This window comes from Salvelinus namaycush, chromosome 1, assembly GCF_016432855.1.
Source record: "Salvelinus namaycush isolate Seneca chromosome 1, SaNama_1.0, whole genome shotgun sequence".
NCBI lineage: Eukaryota > Metazoa > Chordata > Actinopteri > Salmoniformes > Salmonidae > Salvelinus > Salvelinus namaycush.
Window position 1 is genome coordinate 33,299,756 of NC_052307.1, and position 27,316 is coordinate 33,327,071.

Consider the following 27,316-nt stretch of genomic DNA (forward strand, 5'->3'; position numbering starts at 1 on the left):
GTCATGGTAGACAGGGTTAGACAGCATGAGGCAGCATGGTAGACAGGGTTAGACAGCATGGCAGACAGGGTTAGACAGCATGGTAGACAGGGTTAGACAGCATGATGCAGCATGGTAGACAGGGTTAGACAGCATGATGCAGCATGGTATACAGGGTTAGACAGCATGATGCAGCATGGTAGACAGGGTTAGACAGCATGATGCAGCATGGTAGACAGGGTTAGACAGCATGATGCAGCATGGTAGACAGGGTTAGACAGCATGGTAGACAGGGTTAGACAGCATGATGCATCATGGTAGACAGGGTTAGACAGCATGATGCGTCATGGTAGACAGGGTTAGACAGCATGGCAGACAGGGTTAGACAGCATGGTAGACAGTGTTAGACAGCATGATGCAGCATGGTAGACAGGGTTAGACATCATGATGCAGCATGGTAGACAGGGTTAGACATCATGATGCAGCATGGTAGACAGGGTTAGACAGCATGATGCAGCATGGTAGACAGGGTTAGACAGCATGGCAGACAGGGTTAGACAGCATGGTAGACAGGGTTAGACAGCATGATGCAGCATGGTAGACAGGGTTAGACAGCATGATGCAGCATGGTAGACAGGGTTAGACATCATGATGCAGCATGGTAGACAGGGTTAGACAGCATGATGCAGCATGGTAGACAGGGTTAGACAGCATGATGCAGCATGGTAGACAGGGTTAGACAGCATGATGCAGCATGGTAGACAGGGTTTAGACAGCATGATGCAGCATGGTAGACAGGGTTAGACATCATGGTAGACAGGGTTAGACAGCATGGTAGACAGTGTTAGACAGCATGATGCAGCATGGCAGACAGGGTTAGACAGCATGGCAGACAGGGTTAGACAGCATGGCAGACAGGGTTAGACAGCATGGCAGACAGGGTTAGACAGCATGGTAGACAGGGTTAGACAGCATGGTAGACAGGGTTAGACAGCATGGTAGACAGGGTTAGACATCATGATGCAGCATGGTAGACAGGGTTAGACAGCATGGTAGACAGGGTTAGACAGCATGGTAGACAGGGTTAGACAGCATGATGCAGCATGGTAGACAGGGTTAGACAGCATGATGCAGCATGGTAGACAGGGTTAGACAGCATGGTGCATCATGGTAGACAGGGTTAGACAGCATGGTAGACAGGGTTAGACAGCATGATGCAGCATGGTAGACGGAGATCTAGACATAGTGTCTGATGGATCACTAAGGGCTGTTGCTTTTAGCTGCGTTATCTAAAAAAATGGCTCAATTGTCTTGTTCTTGGGTCAGATACTTGGTTTTTAGTTTTTTTGCTGTCAACAAGAATATATAATTTAGCTGAATAATAACAGGTATTAGGCACAACACAAGCAATAAACATGTGTTCTATAGATTTGATGTTAATGTTCCAGTTTCCACTGTATGTATCAATTACTGTATGGTATGTATCCATTACTGTATGGTATGTATCCATTACTGTATGGTATGTATCCATTACTGTATGGTATGTATCCATTACTGTATGGTATGAATCCATTACTGTATGGTATGAATCCATTACTGTATGGTATGTATCCATTACTGTATGGTATGTATCCATTACTGTATGGTATGTATCCATTACTGTATGGTATGTATCCATTACTGTATGGTATGTATCCATTACTGTATGGTATGTATCCATTACTGTATGGTATGAATCCATTACTGTATGGTATGTATCCATTACTGTATGGTATGAATCCATTACTGTATGGTATGTATCCATGAACTAACGCTGCAGTCTTGTTTGTTGAGTGTTTTGCACTGGATGGTTGGTGTATCTCCTCTGTGGTGAGAGAGAAGACTATTCTGAGTGAGTGACAGGAGAATGATTCTAGTTCTATCTACGGTTTGGCTGCATGGTCAGGTCCAACCAACAACAGGACCCTGCTTGGCTGGCCAACCTAAAGCCTTTCTAATTTGGTGATGAGCTGTAAGATGACCTGCTTGCCCCTTCTCTCTTGGTTGGATGGATAATAGTGATCATAGTACCCCCCCTCCCCCTCCTTGGACCCAGGGAGACCGGGGCACTGGCACCCAGGTGCATTGGGCTGGCAGACATTGTCATCCACACGGGGTAAACTGAGACACAGCCACCAATAATTGATGAAGATGTAGGGCATGGCATTTGACCAGGCCAGTCAGCAGACACGTTCCTGTGGCCCTCCACTGAAGGGTCATAATCCTGCCACCTCCATTAGCTGTAATTGATTTAACCACAGACGCCCCTCCTTCCTCCTCTCCCCTCCTCTTCATTCCCTCCATCGACCGTCTGCATTATCTTCCTCCTCCCTCCCATCGCATTAGGTATAGGTAGATGAAGTGGTTCTTTCTCTCCCACTTCTTTTTGGTTTTTCAGCTGTGGTTGATGTAAAATAATAATTCATGACCATGTGTGTGGTCAGAGGCATATTTCCAAGCCCTCATAAAGACAATACGTCACACTGTACTTGAATTCTTCTTCATGCCAAATTCTTCCTTGGTCCCTAACAGTATTTTTGACCGAACACCTGTGATCTTGTATTCTTTATTGTTTCATTTAGGAGTGAGGGGGAATGGCTCAATGTAGCCATCTTCCAGCCTTAATCCATGGCCCCTAAAGAGGTTTAAAACACTCTGGTTTCATCTAATCTTTTCGCTCAGACCCAGCCGAGCTTGAAACCTCCTCTTTTCTATGATAGGAATGGACAAATAAAGGTCTCTCCCAGCACACTCATGAAAGGACACTGTGTGCTCTGTGGATTAGGGGCTTGCGTTTTTTTCTCTTTCTCAATTAGACTGAAAAATATATATTTTTAAAAATAAAGAGTCTCCTGTTTGCTCAGTATTATACCTTGCCAAAGGTTTTGCAGATTCTACTCGTCTATTTTCAAACCTCAGCTGTGCTCTCCAGAAACAGCGTATTCTGTCTTTGAAGGGACTCAGGATCTCTCAATGTTTTTGATGCAAGTCAAATCCAGGTTTCAGATTGAACATATTCAGAGAATATTTAGATTGCATTGCTAAATTGTCCGTGGTATCATTAGTAACCACCTTACAAGTTGAGTGGCTTTTATGGGGCTTCTTATTTTCATATGCTATGACTGAATCTGATAGATTTAATAAATGTGAAATTTGTATTATCCTTGGGCTATTCATATAGGCCTACATTCAGATTCAGACGTGTTAGGTTGTGCCATTAATTAATTGTAAACACAGCACACATCTGATATAATATATAATTCATTATATTCTGTTATGTTATATTATCATGATAATGTCTCGTTAGCATTGTATTTACTGTAGGCTAATCTTTAGAAATTCAAATTGTTTCATTTACACTACGAGAGAAAAGGGCACTCAGTTGGCGTTGGTCCAGCCAAAAGCTCAATGGTCCAGCCTGTCAGCGCATGAACTGCAACAAAAAAAATGCAGGCACTGGTAAGGACGACTGAAAAGAAGGGTCCTTCATGTTCAACCGGCGCTTGTTTTGCATCGCTTCCCCACGCTTTGCTAAGGTACCTTCCTTGACACCTTTCAAATTACATGCACATTGATAATGTATCGTTTTTCCTATTGTTAGTATCACTGGTATTTGGACTCACGTTAAAGAGCTAGTGCTGTGTTTTGTTTGCAAATGTTGCTAGCCTGTGGACTTAGCTAGCTAGTAAGTACACTGCATTGGAAAGCCTGTGCTAGCTAGGCTAACGTTAGCTGGGGTAGAAGCTTCTAGCTAGTAGTTAAATATGAATTTCTTAAACGTTGACAATACATACAATTGTAGTATAACTGCATCTGTATAGGTAAGTCAAGCTAGATTGCGTTGTTTACAGCAAACTCATAGATAGGAATCCCTGCTAGATCCCTGCTTCCGGTTTAACACCAACGTTAGTAAGAGACTAACACCAACATTAATAACAGACTATCAAGGAAGACTAGTGTCACACAGTTTGTTATGCACACACTTTAAACATGTCATGAGAATGTGTGATACAAGAATGCAGATGAGAACAGTGATTAAATTGAGAGCCAAAAAAGTTAGTCTAACTAGTTAGTCCATTTTATTGATTTGTTGTGTCTTGGAGAGGGCACATCGGGTGGTTAGCAAGAGGAGTACAGCAGTGGTGTAGGCTGGTGATGAATAGCAGGCATTCCTCTTGTCCCGCTATCCTGAAGTGTGCAGGTAAAACCCCAAGAGGAGGGAATTGGTGATAATACAAACAGATAAGACAGAGGTACCCGTTGCCCTAAGTCAGGACGATGCAGCGACAAAGTGTTCCATCAGTGCCTGCCTGCCTGATTGAGGCTTGTATGGTATTAGAGTCCCTTATCTACCATGGCCCCAGTTCAGCAGTCACGCCATTGACGGGAACAATGCCTCCTCTTCCCCCCCATTGGCGCCGTGAATGACAGTGGGCGTGGGTGCACTTGTGTCTGACTTTACCCTCTATCTAAGCTAGCTGCCGCTGTGCTGCGGTGTCATGTTATTTCAGTCCAGATACCCTCACCAGCAGCCGATCAGTCACACAATAAAAGGGTGTGTGTCCCTTCCACTTCCTATGCTGTTGAATAAACTGGAGTTTTATCATGGATCCGGGTCTCCATTCAGCTTGTTGGTTTCCTCCTCGGGAGAATCTGATAGTATTGGCAGAGATGTGGGGAGGGTCTCGGAAGAAAGGCTGACTAATGGTTAAAGAGTCAAGGCAGCCTGGCCCCCAGTGAAGTGGAAATACCCATGGAGGAAAAGGGAAATGCAAGATAAGACTTCCGAGGCGCAAATTGAAGATGTTGGAAAAACCGTCCACGTTTACTTTTCGTCAGCCAGCAAGATGAGTAGGCCTAACGAACAGCAAAAGCACTGGCCTATGTCAATCTACTATCCCCTATAGTACAAAAGTTGACCTATTTTATTATGCGAGAAATAAATATTCCAAACAGTACAGCTGTCCCCGACTAAAAAATAATATTGGTTGACCGAGAATCGTCCTGTTCTTTCAACCAATCGATTGGTCGAAATGTTTAAACTTATTTTGCCACATCATTTTATCCGTAAATTTTATTACTTGTTTCAGACTGAACATTTCTGTTACCGAAATCCCTAATTTGTTTAAGAAAAACATCCCCTATTCCCTCAACCCTTGCTCTCTTTACGTGAAACATGTAAGCATCGCATGCATATGACCAATAGGGCCTGACCTATAGCCTATCATAATCACATCAATAAATTGGTTATAACAAACTCTGAACACAGTAACACATGAAGGTAAAATAGATGCGGAGGACGTGAAAAATGTACTTGAAACGGGCGAATGTTTACTGGTTGCTCAGGAGGGAAAGGGGAAGTCAGATCTGTGGAAGACATTGAGTTAGTTGTTGAAACTACTGGAGATCCAGATAAAGGAGGGTATATGAGCAAGAGTTGCGAGAGGTATTGTGTGTCATGAAGTTGATGTCAGATTACAATATACATTTTTCTGACCGTTTGGAACAGTGTAAACCACTAAATAAATACATGTACCGGAGTGTCGTTTCTAACGAGAAAAAAAGATATCTGAAGCCTTTATTACAGCAAAAAAAGTGTTGCATGCGTTTGTGAATTGCCGTTTATTTATTGTTTAGGCTAATTATTCAAAGCTGAAAGCTCCCTTTTTGATATTTATTTAAAAACTAAAATGCTTGATTGCATTTCAAAGCATGAATGTCTTGCGATTGCATGGACGAATGAATGATTGATTGATTGATACACTAGGCCAGGGCTGCCCAATCCTCTTCCTGGAGATCTACTGTCCTGTGGGTTTTCTGTTCAACCCTAATTTAACACACCTGGTTCTACTTATTAGCTGCTCAACAAGACCTTAACTAGCTGAATCAGATATGCTAAATTAGGGTTGGACTGAGAACCTACAGGACAGTAGATCTCCAGGAAGAGGGTTGGGCAGCCCTGCACTACACTATATATTGAAATATAGGCCTAAGTAAGTTACGGTATTAAGACCAAACAGGATGTGCTCTTAAGGCTACAGTTCAATGGTGGTTTTACAAGGATACTATACTAAGCCTACTAATGATAACGACATTACTTATTATTATAATGATGATCATCATAATAGTAACTATAACAATAAGGAGATCAAGAAAAAGGAGTGTATAGGAGCGAGAGCCTCTTTCGAACAGTGTAAAGAACACTGAATAAATGATAAGCAATACCAGTCTATTATAACCAAATAAATTGTAAAGCCTTTATTACAGCATAGCACAGATTTAAAAACAGCTGAATCTGTGAAATTGCTTTATCCAACGTTTTGCCATTGCATGAGGCTTGGTGCTCGCGGAATCAGTAAGCTATTAAACAAACACTCAAACAGGCAACAAAAGCTAAATCTGTCTCATTTCTGTAGATCAATATGGACTATTTATAAAGCCAGGCACATTTTAACAGTTAGGCTATTGATTATAGACCTAATTAAGTTTAGTTTCCTCTCTCCTCAATTTTCTTAGACAATTAGGCTTAGGCAAGGGCTGTTTTCTTGTCTCTGCTGCTGCTGGCGGCTCCTCCTCTGCTTTCCCCGTGGTTCATTTTCATGCCAGCCAGGTAGGGTATACTCCTGTTGTAAAGAGAAGCAATGTGCGTAATATTAGGAAAGTTGAAAAAAACATATAGTTGGCCTAGCCTATAGAAAGCTGATGGGATCCTCCTCTTTTTATTAGCGGCCATCACTCTGTTTTCTCCCACAATTACATAGCCTATAGAAATGTTGCGCAACATGAGCTCATGGGCTCTCATGAAGTGTTTGATAGATTTTTCATATACGTTTCTATTGATGTCAGAGTGATTTAAAGGGACAATAGTACACGTTAGCAAGTTTGGTAGGCTACTAACGACCATCGGCAGCATCAGAGCTTGGAGAAGCCTAGTAACCGTAGCTAAACGGTCATGTGGAATTTGACTGCGGTCATGACTCGTGACCACCGTTGAGGCGGTAATACAGTCACCGTAACAGCCCTAGATGTGGGGAGGGTCTCAGAAGAAAAGTCTGACTAATGGTTAGAGTCAATGCAGCCAGGCCCCAGTGAAGTGGAAGTGCCCACGGAGGAACAGCGAGAAAAGGGGGAAATGCAAGATAAGACTGTTCCGATAAAGAACAATGACTAATAGCTGAGGTATGATCTCACTAAAGGAAGCATTTCTTAGTTGCCATGGAACCTACCGTAGTGTGTTTAGCCAAGTAGGTCAAACCTGTAGTAGAAATATATTGTAGTTAATTAAAATGACCTGTAAAAGCAGGCTATTCAGAATGTGTGTGTGTGAATGCTCTGCAAGGTGCTTGTCATTTTCATCATGCTTATCAAGGCTGAAATTTGATGATTATAATCAGACCCTGGCCCTGTTCTCTCTACATAATGGGTTTTGTGAGACTGGGTAGTATATTTTCCGTAACAGCCTCCCTGTGATCTGTATGTCCTGCTCGTATTTATGAATGGCATAATATGACAGGGGCAGCTCAGGTGGGTAGCTAACTATCATGTGAGAGGCAGCTACCAACTCCAAAGAGCCACTGAAGGAATGTGGTCTGGACAGCCGTTATTCCACAACTTTGAAGCCCCCCCCCCCCCCTTCATATAAGCAGCAAGCTCTGCGAAGCAGGGGACACAGGTAGTGGCTGCGTTTGATCTGAAGGTCGCCAGCCCCTTGCCGGTGTTGAGCGATACCTGGCTGGAGGAGCTGGCTCTTATTTAATAACATGAAGGGGAAGCGGACTCTCATAATTAGGCCTAATTACCCCGCAGGTGTTGACAGATGGGCCGAGAAGAGACACGCTGCCTTTATCCACAGACTTAGAGTCAGATTACCAGAGCTGTCTTATCTGTTACAGGGCCAGTAGGAGACTCACTCTTCCCCTGGCCTGGCGGCCTGGCTCTTCCCACCGGGACAGGCAGGCAGATCTGGTCCGGAGGAGCTCAGGTATATTAATCAGTCAATGTGATTTATTATTCCCTTCCTCCCTGTCCCACAAATTTAATTAACTGTTCTATAATTTCTTGCGGGTAGGCCATATGACAAATTCCCTGACTGACCCACTGGTTTTATGGTTATCTGTTGGTTCAATCATTTTTAAAATGTCGGGTATTTAGTTTTATTAACTTGGGGGGGGTTTAAGACCTGTGGTTTGCCCAACAGTGATGATCCTCCACAATAGCGTGTGGCCGACTAGCCTGGTGTCCTATTTGACTTCTATAGACCTACTGCTACTACTATCCATTCCTCCACACAAAAGGCGAGCGTGCGAGGCGTGTGTGTCATATATTTTAGAACGCATTGTTTTGAATTATAATGACCCAACCGAAGCCAGGCGGGCAGGTTGTCCGCTTTGACGCCTTTCTCAATTTTGTCTGGCACTGTAGTCACACATGGAAATGTTGTCTTTGTTCACTTTTTTTCCCCAAGCTCATTTCAGTTGAGGTAGCTACGGGTTAAGGCGTTACCGTACATGTTAAATAACATCAACGCATCCACTTAATAGAAACACAACATCGCTATCAGCGAAGGTGATTGGAGATATGGACTATCCTGCTAGCATACAGGCACTGCTCTGCCTGTCCCATCCTTCCCACCCGCCTCGCTCTGTTTGTTCCGCCCACCCGCTTCGGGTGAGTTTTTCGCTTAAGTACAGTATTTGTCTTGATTTTACATCAGTTTTCATACAACATTTGGACTAGAATACCAATTACAGCTTTGTTTGCTTGGTTGCCTCCTCAGGTTAGCGTGAAACAATTGAAGAGCCTCTCTGAATGGGTTTGAGTGACACCCTGTCACTGGACTGTTTATTTGTCTAGTTTCACTGCCTCCCACATGTTTGTATTGGGGTTCTTGGGTGACTTGCTAACAACCAACCACCACAACAGCTCCATTGTTGGGGCAATCACAGGCAGCGGCTCTGGAAATGCTGACGCCACTAAACAGAGGATGAGGACAGTGGGCTGAGGAAGCAGTGGTGTGGTAGATGGGTTGTTTCTATTTCCACCTTCAACATTCTATTGGGGGGGGGGGGGGGGGGGTGTGCAGGCTGGGTGGTGGGCGTGCAACCTACTTCTGTGATATTTCCCCAACTGCAGTAGTTTCCTTGTCAATCATCCAAACACCCCCCCCATGCACAGCCAGTGTGTTTGATTGACATGCAGGCGGTTGGTCAGGGGAGGAATGTTCTGAGGCCCAGGCAGTCAGTGTTTGTACAACGAAAGCACAGTGTGGTTCCAAACTAGTTGAGCCTCAGCCCAGCTCCAAGAGCTGTAGGCCTGCAGTAGTACAATAAGGGAAAGGTACCTTAATCCACCTGTTGTCAGGGTGAGCCTCCCTGTCACATACAGAAACGGCCACAGAAACAGCACGATAACAGCTATGGAATGTAGCCTGGCCTTCCCACCCATCCTTTCACAACCTCAGGCTTAACTAATATATCTTCACAAACTTCTACGGTTGCCGTTTTGTTCAATTTCTTCATACCCCAATGTAGGTTACTACACTGAGTGTACAAAACATTAGGAACACCTTCCTAATGTTGCACCCCTTCCTTTTTGCCTTCAGAAGAGCCTCAATTCGTCGGGGCATGTGTCGAAAGCGTTTCGCAGGGATGCTGGCCCGTGTTGACTCCAATGCGTCACACAGTTGTCAAGTTGGCTGGATGTTCTTTGGGTGGCAGAACATTCTTGATACGCACGGGAAACTGGGGGTGAAAACCCAGCAGCGTTGCAGTTCTTGACACACTCAAACCGGTGCGCCTGGCACCTACTGCCATACCCCGTTCAAAGGCACTTAAATCTTTTGTCTTGCCCATTCATCCTCTGAATGGCACACAGTATTCAGACCCCTTGACTTGTTTCACATTTTGTTACGTTACAGCCTTATTCTAAAATAGATTTAAATAGTTTTTTCCCTCATCAATCTACACCCATTTACATAAAAAAAAAAAACTGATATCACATTCACTTAAGTATTCAGACCCTTTACTCAGTACGTTGTTGAAGCATCTTTGGAAGTGATTACAGCCTCAAGTCTTCTTGGGTATGACTCTACTAACTTGGCACACATGTATTTGGGGAGTTTCTCCCGTTCTTCTCTGCAGATCCTCTCAAGCTCTGTCAGGTTGGATGCGGTGCGTTGCTGCACAGCTATTTTCGGGTTCGGTCTCTGGCTGTGGCACTCAGGACAAGTCTCTGAATGTCCTTGAAACCACTCCTACGTTGTCTTGGCTGTGTGCTTAGGGTTGTTGTCCTGTTGGAAGTTGAACCTTCGGCCCAGTCTAAGGTCCTGAGCGCTCTGGAGCCGGTTTTCATCAAGAATCTCTCTGTGCTTTTCCCCATTCATCTTTCCATTGACTAGTCTCCCAGTCCCTGCCACTGAAAAACATCCCCACAGCATGATGCTGCCACCACCATGCTTCACCGTAGGGATGGTGCCAGGTTTCCTCCAGACGTAAGGCTTGGCATTCAGGTCAAAGAGTTCAATCTTGGTTCCGTCAATCCAGAGAATCTTGTTTCTCATGGTCTGAGAGTCCTTTAGGTGCCCTTTGGCAAACTCCAAGCGGGCTGTCGTGCCTTTTACTGAGGAGTGGCTACTGTCTGGCCAATCTACCATAAAGGTCTGATTGATGGAGCGCTGCAGAGATGGTTGTCCTTCTGGAAGGTTCTTCCATCTCCATAGAGGAACTCTGGAGCTCTGTCACCTCCCTGAGCAAGGCCCTTCTCCCACGATTGCTCAGATTGACTGGTCGGCCAGCTCTAGGAAGAGTCTTGGTGGTTCCAAACTTTTTCCATTTAGGAATGATGGAGACCACTGTGTTCTTGGGACCTCCAATGCTGCAGACTTTTTGGGGTACCCTTCCACAGATCTGTGCCTTGACACAATCCTGTCTCGGAGCTCTACAGACAATTTCTTTGACCTTGTGGCTTGGTTATTGCTCTGACATGCACTGTCAACTGTGAGACCTATATAGACAGGTGTGTGCCTTTCCAAATCATGTCCAATCAATTGAATTTACCACAGGTGGACTCCAATCAAGTTGTAGAAACATCTCAAGAATGATCAATGGAAACGGGATGCACCTGAGCTCAATTTCGAGTCTCATAGCAAAGGGTCGGAATACTTCTGTAAATAAGGTATTTCTGTCTTCGCTTTGTCATTGTGGGGTATTGTGTGTAGATTGATTAGGGGAAAAAATATTTAATATATTTCACAATAAGGCTGTAACGTAACAAAATATGGAGAAAGAGAAGGGGTCTGAACTTTTTGAATGCACTGAATGCACAATCCATCCACAATCCAATCCATGAAAATCCTTCTTTAACCTGTCTCCTCCCTTTCATCTACATTGATTTTGAAGTGGATTTAACAAGTGACATCAATAAGGGCTCATATCTTTCACCTGGTCAGTCTATGCAATGGAAAGAGCAGGTGTTCCTAATGTTTTGTACAGTCAGCGCTTTAGATTGTTAGGTCGCTTGTGGTAAACCTATAATATGCATACGATGTAGGCCTATGTCTCTGGTTTCTGGTTAGACTAGTCATTTATGATGATGCAGTGACCGATTCCAGAAGCTTTCGGGGATCCTCTTTCTCTCTGCTTGAGCGGTCAGACCCTGGGTGATAGTGTGATAGTGGTGGCTGGCTGGCTGAAGTGGTAATGGGATAGTGGTGTGGTGTGGGACTGGGGATGACTGTGGTCTTTGTGAAGGTTCGAGTTAGACGGTGGTGCAGGTGCCCTCTTCTTAATTAGGGAGGCTGTCCAGAGGTCTGTCTCTCTCAGCTTCACAGATTAACATGGACAATTGAACCAATAACCTTCTGAAATGAGCTTCTCCAAAATACCTGCGGCTCCAGTTTCAGCGTGTGCCGATGTGGAGGGCAAGGGTTAGCCTATAGGAGTAGGGGTGGGGTGTGATTATAAACTAAGATTGCCGATAAAGGAGTAATACAAAAGTCTTGAAACAAAATCGTCCTATTCTCACGTTTCCTACGGAGCAATTTCAGTGCCAACAGAGATTGTATTTTAATTCCAGAATGTTTTACTTTGTATTAAGATAATGAACTTGAATTTGTTTTTCAGTGGTAGTGCAATTGAATCATTGAATTCATAAATTTAATTTATAGTTCACGATTTGAAACTGAATTGAATGAATTGCATTCAGCTTTAAATTTCCATTTCAATTTATATATTCAATATTTATATATTCAGTTTCAATATATATGGTATATATTGCATTCATTGTCCGTGTATCAAGTTTACAACCAATAATTTAAGTTGTCAACGTTTCATATATTCAACTTCTCAGGTGCATTCAGATTCAGTTCTCTAAATTCAGATTCAAAACCAGAGATAAAATCCAGGTATTTTGCCAGCCAACAAAGATACAGAATCAAACGCTCTCTGTTGTCAACAGTAGCCTCTGGCTTCAGAAACCGCCAATGTGACATGTTGAATTTATTTCCTTCCTATGAATTTGTCTCTAGCGTTTGAACCGTTGTGTCTATAAGCTATTATGACCCCATTCCTGAAAGCGAAGACTCTCCCCTCTATGATGATCACAGGGACTAGCCTTTCCACTCCTTGTTTAATGTGTGACTGACTGGTTTCGAACCAGGTCTCCCGCATTTTACAAGACTGTGTTAGCCCACTTAGCTTAAGCCCATGGGGAGGAGTTCAGGAAGCTGACACAAGTCTTCAAGTCTCCAGCAAGGTTAGGCCTTCTCATCAAAACAGCATGGTTCATCAAACCACCGCAGTTAGATTTCACCCCCCTTTGACCTCACACTGAGGTCACAGCACCAATATAAGTGACTGGGTTTGAAATCAGGCCTACTGCACAACACTTTCCGGAGGATCTGTGCACCCCATTTAATGAGAGTGCAACAGATCCATGCATGTGATCCAGCAACCTTGCCTGAGACCTGAAGACGTGTTAGTTTGACTGATGCGGTTCTAACCATAGATATAAAACAGTTCTGTCTCGATGGTTCTAACCCAGGTCTCCTGTTCGCCAGACAATGCAATTTTGCAGGTCTCAGACAAGTTGCTCATCATGCAAGCGTGGTCACTGAACCACCTGTCTTACACATCACCCCCCCCTTTGACGACCTCCTTGAATAGACGAATCCTAGTCATAGGACCAATCCTTAGGCTTTAGCTCAGCAGGCTAACACAGTCTTAATCTAGTCAGTCACACCCTTATAATAACTACCCTTGCTGGAGACTTGAAACTAACACGTCAAACGAATACGTCTTCAGGTTGCTCATCACATAAGCATGGATCACCAAACCATGCTCTTTTAAGGCGTAACCTTGCTCTATCTTGAAGACTTGTATTGGTGTAGCAGGTGGAGATCTGTGAAAGTCACTCCTCGGCCTGAAGTGTTGCCCATTACGCAATTGAAGAAGGCCTTTTTTAATAGCACGATGGGTTGGAATGCTTCAGGAGGGCGGCCAAGTGTCTTTCCGGGGCAGAAGTCTTGAGTTCGAGTCTCCATATGAGCTGAATCAGGGGGAAGCGGTACTCGCTAAGCAGGTGGAAGCGTGACGTCCCTTACAATGGTACCACTGGACTCAGATCTACAGTTGTGCTGAGCTCAACCACAGGGGTCACTGTGGAGTGAGTTTGGGGGGTGAATGTAGCAGATGGAGTTCTGTGAAACTCACTCATCAGCCTGAAGTGTCACCCCTTGTGCAATTTGAAGAAGGCCTTTTCAATAGTGTGTTGGGTTTGAACGCCTCAGGAGGGTGGTCACGTGTGTTTGTGAGGCAGATGTCCTGAGTTCGAGTCTCGGGATGAGTGGAAACGGGGGGGGGGGGGGGGGGGGGTGTATGGAAGCGGTAGGCTACTTGTTAAGAAAGCAGCTTGTTGTCCTTTACGTGAACCTCCTGAACGTTACAGGGTTATTGAACTACATTTTTATAGTGGCCAAATTAAGTTTAATACAAAAGTTTTTTTATACACGCCATTCTAACGTCTCCTGCACGGCCTGTGATTATCATAAAGGTGAACAGAAGACACGTCCATGTTCAAGAGAGTCTTCGCTTTCAGGAATGGGGTCATAATAGCTTATAGCCAAAACGGTTCAAACGCTAGAGACAAATTCATAGGAAGAAAATCTATTCAAAATGCCACATTGGCTTCAGAACCGCCAGCAGCTACTGTTTACCATACAGCGTTTGATTCTGTTGAATCTGTTCTCTACCTTTCCTGGCTGGAAAAGTACCAGGATGTTGTTTCTGGTTTTGAATCAGAATTGAATTGAATATATGAAACTTTGATCAACTTGAAATTATAAACTCAGGGAAAAAAGAAACGTCCCTTTTTCAGAACCCTGTCTTTCAAAGATAATTAGTAAAAATCCAAATAACTTCACAGATCTTCATTGTAAAGCGTTTAAACACTGTTTCCCATGCTTGTTCAATGAACCATAAACAATTAATGAACATGCACCTGTGGAACGGTCGTTAAGACACTAACAGCTTACAGACGGTAGGCAATTAAGGTCACAGTTCTGAAAACTTAGGACACTAAAGAGGCCTTTCTACTGACTTTGAAAAACACCAAAAGAAAGATGCCCAGGGTCCCTGCTCATCTGCGTGAACGTGCTTTAGGCCTAAGAGAGCGCTACAGGGAGACAGGATGGACAGCTGATCGTCCTCGCAGTGGCAGATCACGTGTAACAACACCTGCACAGGATAGGTACATCCAAACATCACACCTGCGGGACAGGTACAGGATGGCAGCAACAACTGCCCGAGTTACACCAGGAACGCACAATCCCTCCATCAGTGCTCAGACTGTCCGCAATGGGCTGAGAGAGGCTGGACTGAGGGCTTGTAGGCCTGTTGTAAGGCAGGTCCTCACCAGACATCACCGGCAACAACCCACTGTCGCTGGACCAGACAGGACTGGCAAAAAGTGCTTTTCACTGACGAGTCGCGGTTTTGTCTCACCAGGGGTGATGGTCAAATTTGCGTTTATCGTCGAAGGAATGAGCGTTACACCGAGGCCTGTACTCTGGCACGGAATCGATTTGGAGGCAGAGGGTCCGTCATGATCTGGGGCGATGTGTCACAGCATCATCGGACTGAGCTTGTTGTCATTGCAGGCAATCTCAACGCTGTGCGTTACAGGGAAGACATCCTCTTCCCTCATGTGGTACCCTTCCTGCAGGCTCATCCTGACATAACCCTCCAGCATGACAATGCCACCAGCCATACTGCTCGTTCTGTGCGTGATTTCCTGCAAGACAGGAATGTCAGTGTTGTGCCATTGCCAGCGAAGAGCCCGGATCTCAATCCCATTTAGCACGTCTGGGACCTGTTGGATCGGAGGGTGAGGGCTAGGGCCATTCCCCCCAGACATGTCCGGGAACTTGCAGGTCCCTTGGTAGAAAAGTGGGGTAACATCTCACAGCAAGAACTGACAAATCTGGTGCAGTCCATGAGGAGGAGATGCACTGCAGCTGGTGGCCACACCAGATACTGACTGTTACTTTTGATTTTGACCCCCCCCTTTGTTCAGGGACACATTCCATTTCTGTTAGTCACATGTCTGTGGGACTTGTTCAGTTTATGTCTCAGTTGTTGAATCTGGTTATGTTCATACAAATATTTACACATGTTAAGTTTGCTGAAAATAAATGCAGTTGACAGTGAGAGGACTTTTCTTTTTTTGCTGAGTTTAGTTTGTAAACTTGATACACAGACAATGAATGCAATATCTACCATATTTAAACTGAATATATTCATGTTGAACTTTGAATAGTCAGTTAAATTGAATTTTAAAACTGAATGCAATGTTAATTCAATTCAGTTTCTAATCATGAACTACAAGTTCAATTTATGAGTTCAATGATTCACTTTGTGCATGACAAATTCAAAAAGATTTAAATTCAAAATCCTAATACAATTCAAAATTGTGGAATTCAAATGCAATTTCTGTTCTCACTAAAATCGATCCATAGTTTCTCAATTGTTATTGTGTCTCGTTGTCAAATCGGTGTGACTTGACATTGAAACATAATTTCCTCTCTACATTTTTGTGGTCGGGGCGGATTTCCCGAGCAGCCCTACCTACACAAACATAAACGCCTGTGTGCTGCTGCTGCCTTTTGAGAAGCGTATGCCGATCGAAACTCGAGTGAAAATCCTGACTCTCTCTGTGTTTGCAGTAATTAAGCTGTCAAGTGGTGTGATTTAGGACGTATTGAGTAAGATCAGTTCTTATGTAGGCCTAGAAGGACGAGGAATAAGTATCTCATCCACTTCTTCACCTAATGCCCGCAGGCCTTATTTGTGTAGTGAATAGATAGACTGTCTGTTAGACATTCTCAAATTATTACCATAATGGAAGATGGCTGAGGATTTGAGGGATGAATGAAATATAGTCCTTTGACATGGTCCCAAAAATATTTTTATAGCAACAAATTAAGATGGATACTAAGGCTTGTTTTTTGCACATTATTATTATTATCCCTCTAACTTGCACAAATTCTTTCTACAAGAGTCAATCTAATCAGCTCTGTCTGGAGAGTAGTCTTCATTAATCCCCTTTTTGTTAATGGCAAGGTCTTTCTCAATCACAGCTGACACTGTTGACATCAGCCCAGGCTTCTTAATGGCAAGGTCTTTCTCAATCACAGCTGACACCGTTGACCTCAGCCCAGGCTTACATGTTAGCCAAACTCCATCTCACTATCGATTTGGATCTGCACTGATTGGAATAATTCACCTAAATGAAGTTAAAATTACACCCTCATTCCTTTCACTTATTATCAACCCCCTCAATTCCATTGTAATCAGAACAGGATTTACCCAACTCACTTCAAACAGTCTCCAATGTTTGGTTGACCTCTCTCCTTTTTAACACAGTTCAGTTGTGACTGTGGGATCTTACTTGTGTTCCAGTGGATGAGATGACTGTGGTGGTGACCTCCAGAGCTTCGAGAGTGACCCAGTGATGGCTCGTCCTGCCCCTGCTCCTCTGTACACCCTGAGGGGGGCTGGATCCCCCCTTAATGCCTTGCACTTCGGCTGCTGTGAAGGGGACCCTCCCCTGCTCTTTTCTGGGTAAGGGATCACGCCCCGTCTCCATAGAACAGCAGAGCTGCATTAGTAGCCAGACACGCAGCATTTGTCTTTTTGAAAACATGTCCTTGTGAATGGTCGGGTATATGATTGTTGTTTTTGAAAACGTCTCATACGTAACAATGTGATTTAGTTACATGCAGATGAATCTTTATGACGTAAGAATGATGAGGACTTGAATGTTGTGTTGTGTAGCTCAGGCCAGGGGTCAGTCCATGTGTGGAACCTGACCACCAGGAGAGCTGAAAAGGTTCTAGAAGGTCATTCTGGAGCCTCTGTCACCTGGCTCAACACGCTCCACTCCAGAGACACTCTCATCAGGTAATGACAAACTACCTTACTGACAATACCAGGCCTCAACTGCTCATCAGTTTTTACTCACAATGCGCATTGTTTAGCTGTATGAAATTAGCCAGGTTCAATGTTAGCATGACACAAGCTGAATTAAATGTAAAAGGATTTGAAAATAAAAAAAGCTTGGTATACTCTGTGCTTGTTCTGTTGACATTGCAGAGAGATTTGCTTGTTTTTCTTTGAGAAATCTTCAAGACAGAACTGGAATTTCAAATTAATATGAAAAGCGTATACTAAAATATGAAAATACTACTTGTCAAAATTGATATCCATCTTACCTCTTGTTTTATGTCCTGCGGATTCGAAAAGCTGACGAGTGAGCCTGTCAGGTAGCCTTAATCCTTGCACAGATTCCAGCCTGGTTTACAAGGTGCAATTGTCCAGATTTCTTACTGCTTTTTTTCTGTGGTCTCCATTGATTTAGTCACCCTAATTCTGGCCAACCTACTAGGGTAAAAACTCCAATAACCTTTTGAACGGATTATGATAGAGACATGAGGTTGGACCATTGGTTTTCTTAGAGGATTATCCACACAATGAACATATTATTTTACCCATTGGTCAAAAGATCAGCTTTTGATTGGACACCCTATAACGGGGATCATCAACTAGATTCAGCCATGGGCCGATTTTTTTTTCTTTTTTTCTTGAGCAGATTGTCGGGGGGGCCGAAGCATAATTACTAATAATTTGTAGACTGCGGGTGCCATGTTAACTGCAGTCTTTTCTGTTATATGTTAGTGTGTGATTATGATCTGTGTACGGTCGGTCAGTCAGGGGCGCGACATGCGTGTGTGCTTGTGGGACCTGGCAGAGGGGCGCGGTGATGTCACGGACGCCCTGTGGACCGGCAGTGTGGGGTTCTGTCGCTGTTCCCTGCTAGAGACTGGCCCTGGGAGATGGCTACTGGCCCACGCTGGAGAAGCCATGGAGGAGGTGAGAGAGGGAGGGGCTGAGGGATGCTGAGAGGGGGGGGGGGGGGGGGCTGAGAGAGATTTGTGTTTGTGGAAGGGCTTTAAGCCTCTCTTATAGAAACTGTGTGAGCAAGCGTAGGTTTAGTGTGCATCAGCCAATGACAGACAAATGATTGCACATTTCACCTTCCCCCCCCCGCTTTCATGTGAGTTTTTCTTAGTGTGTGCGACAGGCAGCTTTCCAGACACCGTTATTGCCTTCAGATTCATGTTACTCACCCTGTTCTGATGAAGCCTCACATGAAAGAGACAAATGTGCCGCCGCTAACTCCAGCCTATAGAGACAGGCAGGGCGAGGCCACGGGGCGCCTGCAAGACCAGCACCCTCAATAATGCCATTGTGACGGCACTCATGCGTGCGCACACACACACACACACACACACACACAAACCCTCTGCCTTATCACTCTGTCCCGCTCTCCTGTCTCACCCCTGGCTGCCCCACAGTCATCCATGCCTTTCCCACAGTCATCCATGCCTTTCCCAGGGGATCCTAATCATAGGTCTAGACCCATGCCTCCACACACACACACACTCAGCTACAAAGCATGGCACACTGGTGTAGATCTGAGCCAGAGGCGGAGGGAGGGAAGGAGTTGCACCATCAATTTGGGAGGCAGGCAGGTTTAATGTTTCCCCCTCGCTACCTCGTTGCCATCGGATTGCTTCCATTGCAAAAGCATTAATTAAAAGAGTGGGTGTTTTATTTATGGATATCAGTATATGCACCTGAGGCACAGCGAGTGAAGCAGCTACTTAAAGCCCTCTTTGTCTGGCTGGCAAGTTCGGGGTAAACATGAGGCACCCCGATTAAAATACAGATCACTCCCTTAAACGGGATGTGAAATCCGATTGGTCCGCGTAACGTGATGTGTGAATCGGATTGGTCTGTTGAACAGGATGTTTAATCTGAGCCTTAATGAGGATGTATCTCTCTCTGTTTCTGTGTCAGTCAGAGAGACTGAGTAGTGTAGCCATAGGGGCTGCCTCCCTCTCATTAGATTGTATCTAGGTACAGAGAGCTGTAGGGTCTCTCTCTCTCATGGGCTTTCATTAGACTGTGTATTTTATCAGTCAGTACCAGCGTGTCTAGGTCAGGAAGTCAGGTCTTATTGGGATGTATTATAGACTAGCTCCGCTCCCCCCGAGTCTAATAATAATAAGACGGCCATAAAGTGTAAAGCTGTTATGTCCCGTTGCGTTTCCTGTTGCTGCGCTGAAATGAGGGATTCGAGTTTGAACTTGATTCATGAAAATAAATAAATGAAATGACTGGCACCCGGCCTAAAGTTTGCCTCGTCTCTGTTGTTCATGTTTTGTATTTATTATGGATCCCCATTAGCTTCTCTTCCTGGGATCCAAACACATTAAGGCACTTACATCACACATAAAACAAAATATTAAACAGTACATCATGTAACATTATTACACCACTACATATCTGCTTGTTTGATCGTCTCTTGCCTGGGTGGGATAGTCAATGACTTAGTTTGAATGTAATAACCATGTAAAAATTTAGAAATCCACTTCTTATTCTGCCTGAGTGTTTGACTGTTCCTCTTCCTACAGGTGAAGATCATTGAGCTGCCCAGCAAGAGCCCAGTTTGCGCCCTGATACCACAAGCCAAGCTGGGGATGGTCATGTGCATCAAGCTATGGCAGGTAAGGACTATCCAATACACTGTCTTGTTCTCCCAGAAGTCTAGGGCTGCGTCCCAAATGGCACCCTATCACCCATATAGTGCACTAGTTTTGACCAGAGCCCCTATGTACTATAAAGGGAATAGGAGACCTTTTGGGACACAGTCTAGCCACCTGCAGCTACAGTGCAGAATCACACTGCACTATAGAGTTCAGTCAGTTCACTTTTCAACCATAAAAGGGAGAAAAAAAATATGTATTTTCCCTTCCTCTCTTCCTTAATGTTTCTATTTTTACTGGTTGTAAACGGATTGGCTGAGAGCCTTCGACAAGACGCATACATAAAAGATACGTCAACAAATATGAGACTACTCTTGGCTTGGTGATTTATAGCTAGAACTTGTCCCGGGCCATTTTTTCCAGTGCCTTTCTCGATTGACGACGAGCGAGTCGAGTCCCAACACTGTAATTACAGTGTGTGCAAGGGCTGAGGTTCAACAGCCATATATCAGCCACTCAACCAGCCCTCTAACCACCAGCCAGCTGCACATTGCATCTAAAGATTCTTCACCGCCCTCTGTTTTGTAAATACTGTCGAGTTTTATCCCCCCCCCCATGAAAGAGACCTGTAATTATTTTCACGGTTAATTAATATTTCTTGCTTTGCAGTATTTCTGATTTTCTGCTTATGCAAGACGTTTAATGATTTGCGGCCGGTTGGTTTGATGACACAACAGGGGCGGTTTGGGTCTGCGTTCGTTGGGAGTTTAGTGGCAACAGGAAGCAGAGCAGGCGATGCCGTGTGTGTACTAGAGATCGTCCGATTATGATTTTTCAACGCCGATACCTATTATTGGAGGACCAAAAAAGCCGATACCGATTAATCGGACGATTTAAAAAATATATATATTAAAAAATGTTTTTATTTATTTATTTGTAATAATGACAATTACAACAATACTGAATGAACACTTATTTTAACTTAATATAATACATCAATAAAATCAATTTAGCCTCAAATAAATAATGAAACGTGTTCAATTTGGTTTAAATAATGCAAAAAAAAAGTGTTGGAGAAGAAAGTAAAAGTGCAATAAGTGCCATGTAAGAAAGCTAACGTTTAAGTTCCTTGCTCAGAACATGAGAACATATGAAAGCTGGTGGTTACATTTAACATGAGTCTTCAATATTCCCAGGTAAGAAGTTTTAGGTTGTAGTTATTATAGGAATTATAGGACTATTTCTCTCTGTACGATTTGTATTTCATATACCTTTGACTATTGGATGTTCTTATAGGCACTTTAGTATTGCCAGTGTAACATTATAGCTTCCATCCCTCTCCTCGCCCCTACCTGGGCTCGAACCAGGTACACATCGACAACAGCCACCCAGCGTTACCCATGCAGAGCAAGGGGAACAACTACTCCAAGTCTCAAAGCGAGTGACGTTTGAAAAGCTATTAGCGCGCACCCCACTAACTAGCTAGCCATTTCACATCGGTTACACCAGCCTAATCTCGGGAGTTGATAGGCTTGAAGTCATAAACAGCTCAATGCTTGAAGCATTGTGAAGAGCTGCTGGCAAAACGCACGAAAGTGCTGTTTGAATGAATGCTTACGAGCCTGCTGGTGCCTACCATCGCTCAGTCAGACTGCTCTATCAAATCATAGACTTAATTATAACATAATAACACACAGAAATACAAGCCTTAGGTCATTAATATGGTCGAATCCAGAAACTATCAACTCGAAAACAAAACGTTTATTCTTTCAGTGTTCCGTATTTTATCTAACGGGTCGCATCCCTAAGTCTAAATATTCCTGTTACATTGCACAACCTTCAATGTTATGTCATAATTCCGTAGAATTCTGGCAAATTAGTTCGCAACGAGCCAGGCGGCCCAAACTGTTGCATATACCCTGACTCTGCGTGCAATGAACGCAAGAGAAGTGACACAATTTCACCTGGTTAATATTGCCTGCTATCCTGGATTTCTTTTAGCTAAATATGCAGGTTTAAAAATATATACTTCTGTGTATTGATTTTAAGAAAGGCATTGATGTTTATGGTTAGGTACAGTCGTGCAACGATTGTGCTTTTTTTGCAAATGCGCTTTTGTTAAATCATCCCCCGTTTGGCGAAGTTGGCTGTCTTAGTTAGGAAGAAATAGTCTTCACACAGTTCGCAACGAGCGAGGCGGCCCAAACTGCTGCATATACCCTGACTCTGTTGCAAGAGAAGTGACACCATTTCCCTAGTCAAAAGAAATTCATGTTAGCAGGCAATATTAACTAAATATGCAGGTTTAAAAATATATACTTGTGTATTGATTTTAAGAAAGGCATTGATGTTTATGGTTAGGTACACGTTGGAGCAACGACAGTCCTTTTTCGCGAATGCGCACCGCATCGATTATATGCAACGCAGGACACGCTAGATAAACTAGTAATATCATCAACCATGTGTAGTTAACTAGTGATTATGATTGATTGTTTTTTTATAAGATAAGTTTAATGCTAGCTAGCAACTTACCTTGGCTTCTTACTGCATTCGCGTAACAGGCAGGCTCCTCGTGGAGTGCAATGTAAAGCAGGTGGTTAGAGCGTTGGACTAGTTAACTGTAAGGTTGCAAGATTGAATCCCCGAGCTGACAAGGTAAATATCTGTCGTTCTGCCCCTGAACAAGGCAGTTAACCCACCGTTCCTAGGCCGTCATTGAAAATAAGAATGTGTTCTTAACTGACTTGCCTAGTTAAAAGGTGTCCAAAAATTGCGATTTCCGATTGTTATGAAAACTTGAAATCTGCCCTAATTAATCGGCCATTCCGAATAATCGGTCGACCTCTAGTGTGTTGACCCAGGGCAGTTTTGGTGGCTGTATGTATCACCAGACATCAATGGTAATTGTCCTTTATTGCTTAATACTTTTTTGTTTTCTTTCCTTGTTGTGTTCTTTACTATTTCCTTTCATTAGATTCTGGAAGCCAATTCAGTTTCAGTGTTAAGTGGCAGAAAATATTCTTATTAATTATGGAAAGTCAATGGGAGGGATACTTTTGCAGGCAGTCAGATGACACCAGGCCCAGGTTACATTAAATCATTCCAGTTTGATCCTTTCATCACCGGGCCAGAATATTCTGTTACTATCACAGAGCTACTTGAGAACTTGCTGCAATGCTGCTGAGTGGAGATCGATACAGAACCTTAACTGCCAGGGGAGAGTTGAAAACAATGTGTGTTTGTGCGGACAAGAGTGTGAGAGTGTGTACTATGTGCGTGTGAGTGAATGTGTGTGTGTCTGTGTACGTCTTTGTGTGTTACACGTCTCTGCATGTGAATGTGTTAACCAAGCGTTGAGGGGCATAGTAGGCCCAGCCACACACAGGCAGCCTGAATATATTGCCCACACATTCTGTCAATCAATCACAAGACGCTCACCTCGTTATCCACGTGATTCCTGCTGGTGCAGCCCGCTGTTTCCTCAACCTCTGACCCACTGGAGGGGAGACAATGAGTTGGCTCTCCTCTCCTTTCTCTCTCCTCCCTCCATCCCGCCACAGAGTGAGAGCAAGGATCCTCCATCATGCTGACGGAGACCTGAGAACAGATTTATTGGCGCCTTTTAAACGCTCGACGCTGGACGTTTGGAAAGGATTAAATCCATATTACGTAGCTCTTTCATTTGCCCTCCCCTCTTGGGTTTTTGCTCTGTGTTGCTCCCCCTCTCTCCTCCCCAGGCCTCCCTAAAGTTAGCATGCGGAATGGGGTCTGGGTCTGGAAGGTAAACGAGCTAACGGATCATTCTGATTGGCTAAGGCCGGCGAGTGGAGGGAGAAAGTGCCTCCATGTGTTGTGCGGAGGGGAGATGTGGACGTGATGTATGATGTGCAAGGCTTTTAACATGAACAGAGGCTGCCGGCTAGAAGGAAATGTTCCTATACAGATATCCATCACTCTCAGCTCATCGCCCCAGAGCCATCGTCATGGCGAAGTGGAGTAGAGTGGATGGATGGACGGGGATGGGATTGGTTCCGTATGTGCTGCTGTGGTGGGGTGCCCACCGCTCCTTTCCCCTGATCACAGTCACATCACCGGGCCTCTGTCTCTCTCTCTTTCTCTCCTTTCCCACCACTGGTTTGGGACGTACTGTAGTCTGAGTCCTGTGACTGTGTGACTGATGATGATGAACAGGTTGAGTATGGTGTGCTACATTACCTACAGCAGATTGGTAGAGCATGTGTGACCCTGCATTGGTTAGAGCACATGAAAAATCCCAAGACCTCTTCTTCTGCTCAAGTCTGACCCTCTACTCAGTGAAGCTAAGCTTCACACACATATATACATATATATGGTGCCATTCTGTACAGACCTAACCTCACTCTGTGCTCCTAAGCTTTGCTTCGTGTGTGTGTGTGTGATCAAAAGTAGTGCACTTTATAGGGAATAGGGGGCCATTTGGGTTGCACCTAGGAGATGGGGTTGGATGGTGAACAACAGTTTCATGTACAGTACAACGGCCCCACTTCTCTGACTCCGGGTGCACCGTTCATCCATCTTGCCAACGGTGCTTTATGATGAAGAATCTTTCCCCGAAGCGTGAGCCCTACTCCAGCAGAGAGCCCTCTCGTAGTGGGGCTACGGAGGATGTAATGAATTAGGTGTCTACCCGGGGTTCCCTGACCTCCGCCCTGTGACATCGTCAATCGAGGAGCTCCTACACTTAGAGTGAAGTGCAAGGGCCGAGGGGCAGCAGGCGGTAACGCTTAGCAACCCAGAGAAACCCAGCCGGCAGGCAGGGGAACGCTGATTTTCACTTTGTTTTTATTTGTTTTCATAATCTCATTAATATCGTTCGTTAGTGACGTGTTTAGAAGGAATACACGAGTCTGTCTATAATTTGTTTAAGGCTTGAGAAGAGAAATATACTGTTAAGTCTTCGGTTCTCTTGGCTCCTTACACATATGGAAAGAATTTCTGTCGTCCATCACCCTTGCCTTTGCAGGGCACACTATCGCTTGAGGCCAGATGGTATGCCCAGCCTCTAGATGGGACAAGTTTGTAGCTAAGGCTCAAAGACGAGTGCTAACAATACGGAGAAGCATAGTTGCTTTCTAAATACTTGATGGTTATGGAGATATCCTCCCTCTAAACTGGTTGGGTTGCGATACCTGCCAGCATTCTATTTTTGTTTCCACTTGACTTTTCCCCAGAAGACATAATGATAGGTAGTGTGGAGGTGGATGTAAGGGGGTGGGGCTTTCAGACTGAGGGGGCTGTGCGTTTACTTTCCCGAGAAAGATGAATGGTGGGCCCGTGGTCAGGGGCGGAGAGAGGGAGGCGCCCTCCCTTTCTCCCGCCTTTCCTTTTCTCCCTTCCTCCCTTTCTCCAGCTGTGAGGTAATCTATGAAGCCCACTGCTTGTTTTCATCCGCTCAGCTGATTTAGGAGCCCACCGTATTCCTCCTCATAACTCCTCTTCCCTGTCTGATCAATACCGGTGATCCTTCAGTCAGCCAGTAAACACATAGTAAAAGGCTGTTGTCTGGATGTGCAGTAGAATAGGATATATAGAATACGTCTGTAAAACCAGTGTGTGTGTGTGTGTTAGACAGTGCAGTGAGTCTATTTGCAGGTCTGCTCCTGCAGGGAGGGATACAGATGAGGAGTAAAGTGACAAGTACTGTAATAGTCTGCCTGCCAGGCCAGCTGCAGAGTAATGGTCCTCAGAGTTGCACAGTGTCAGTTGGTTGCTCTGTCTCCACAGCCCTCTTGCTTCTATGGTAACATCTTCTCCCCCCCCTCCCCCCCCCCTCTACCTCCTATGCTATTTCTCCATTGCTCTCTTTTCCCTCTCTCTCTCTCACCCTCGTTATCTCGCTCTTTGACCCCCCCCCCCCCCCTTAGCCAGACTCAAGCCCTGGCCCTCTCCTCCTGGCTGGTTATGAGGACGGCTCGCTGGCGCTGTGGGACGTATCCCAGAGGTCCGTGCTGAGCCGTGCGGCCGCCCACCCTGAGCCCGTCATGTGTCTGGACTTTGACCCCGCCGGGCAGAGGGGCATCTCTGGCTCCTCCGAGAAGAGCCTCGCCTCCTGGATGCTTGACGGACAGCACAGACTCCAGGTCAGTGAGTGTGAGCCCTCTCCGCAGACTCTCTCCTAGACCTGGGTTCAAATACTATTTAAAATCTTTCAAAGGCTTTGACGTTTGCTCTAGCCAGACTGGAGTGCCATGTGGGCGGGGTTTGCCCTTTTGAGACTTTTCTATTGGTTCCGTCGCAGCAGGTAAGCTCAATCATTCACTAATAGTATTTGAAAGGATTTTAAATAGTATTTGAACCCAGGTAGGTCTGTTCTTTCCAGACTCTTCCTGGCTCTCTTCTCTCTCTGGTAAAACATACAGTCCAGAGGAAGAGTCTCTGCAGGGCTCTGGGACATAAATCAGACCGCTGGTTACACAGCGTTGGCAGGCCCAGGGCTGGGGTGTCACTCTAGAGCCGCAGACCGTCCCCCACACACACACACACACCCACATACATACATACACACGCGTGCGTGCTCAGTCCTTCACAGACCAGAACCATCCTGATGCTCTAGTCTAGCTGCTTTAGTGACTCTGAAAAAACAAACATCCCATCACTCTTCTGCCATATATTATCTTGCGTAACAACCGAGCGCATCTGAGCCGCAACGCCTCATTTGACGCTATATTTTCTGTTGATTTCATGAGTCGAAAGGAACGGCCCAATATTTCACGTCTACCCCATGAATCAGTGTAGAGGGGAACCTGAGACTTGATATACTACAGTTCTGTACTGTGGAGGGGTGTTATTCTTTCCAGGCCTTTTTACAAATGAACGCTTGAATTAGAAATATTTGTAAACCCTCTGTTTTTTTGCTGAAAACGCCTGCAATAACACTGGAAAGGGTTTGATTCAATATACTGAAAATAGGAGCCCTGGCTGTTCGGTTTATTTTGAACAAACACAAAATATTGATTTAATATGTCATTCTGGAGAAGATTTTAAAAAGTGAGTGGGGGAAAGGATCCAACTGGGGCTTTTAAATGATCCTGAAGTGCAGCGCAGTGTGACGCCCAGACAGCCATCTCATACTTTTGTGGGGACGGCAGTATAGTGAGGCGGAGGGCTGGGGTATCTGCCTTCCGGGTGGCTGCCCTTCTCGGCCCTGCTCTGCCTTGC

General features: G+C 44.7%; 1 protein-coding gene across 1 annotated transcript in view; it reads left to right on the forward strand.

Moving 5' to 3' along the window:
* Positions 1 to 3,466: 3,466 nt before the first annotated feature.
* gnb1l (guanine nucleotide binding protein (G protein), beta polypeptide 1-like) overlaps positions 3,467 to 27,316 on the forward strand; it is a 29,343-nt gene continuing 5,493 nt past the window's right edge. The window contains exons 1-7 of the mRNA XM_038983317.1: positions 3,467 to 3,554; positions 7,911 to 7,999; positions 16,971 to 17,132; positions 17,346 to 17,471; positions 18,278 to 18,440; positions 20,048 to 20,140; positions 26,023 to 26,238. Coding sequence (XP_038839245.1) covers positions 17,023 to 17,132; positions 17,346 to 17,471; positions 18,278 to 18,440; positions 20,048 to 20,140; positions 26,023 to 26,238 — 708 coding nt within the window. The 5' untranslated portion in view covers positions 3,467 to 3,554; positions 7,911 to 7,999; positions 16,971 to 17,022. The remainder of the gene's footprint in view (positions 3,555 to 7,910; positions 8,000 to 16,970; positions 17,133 to 17,345; positions 17,472 to 18,277; positions 18,441 to 20,047; positions 20,141 to 26,022; positions 26,239 to 27,316) is intronic.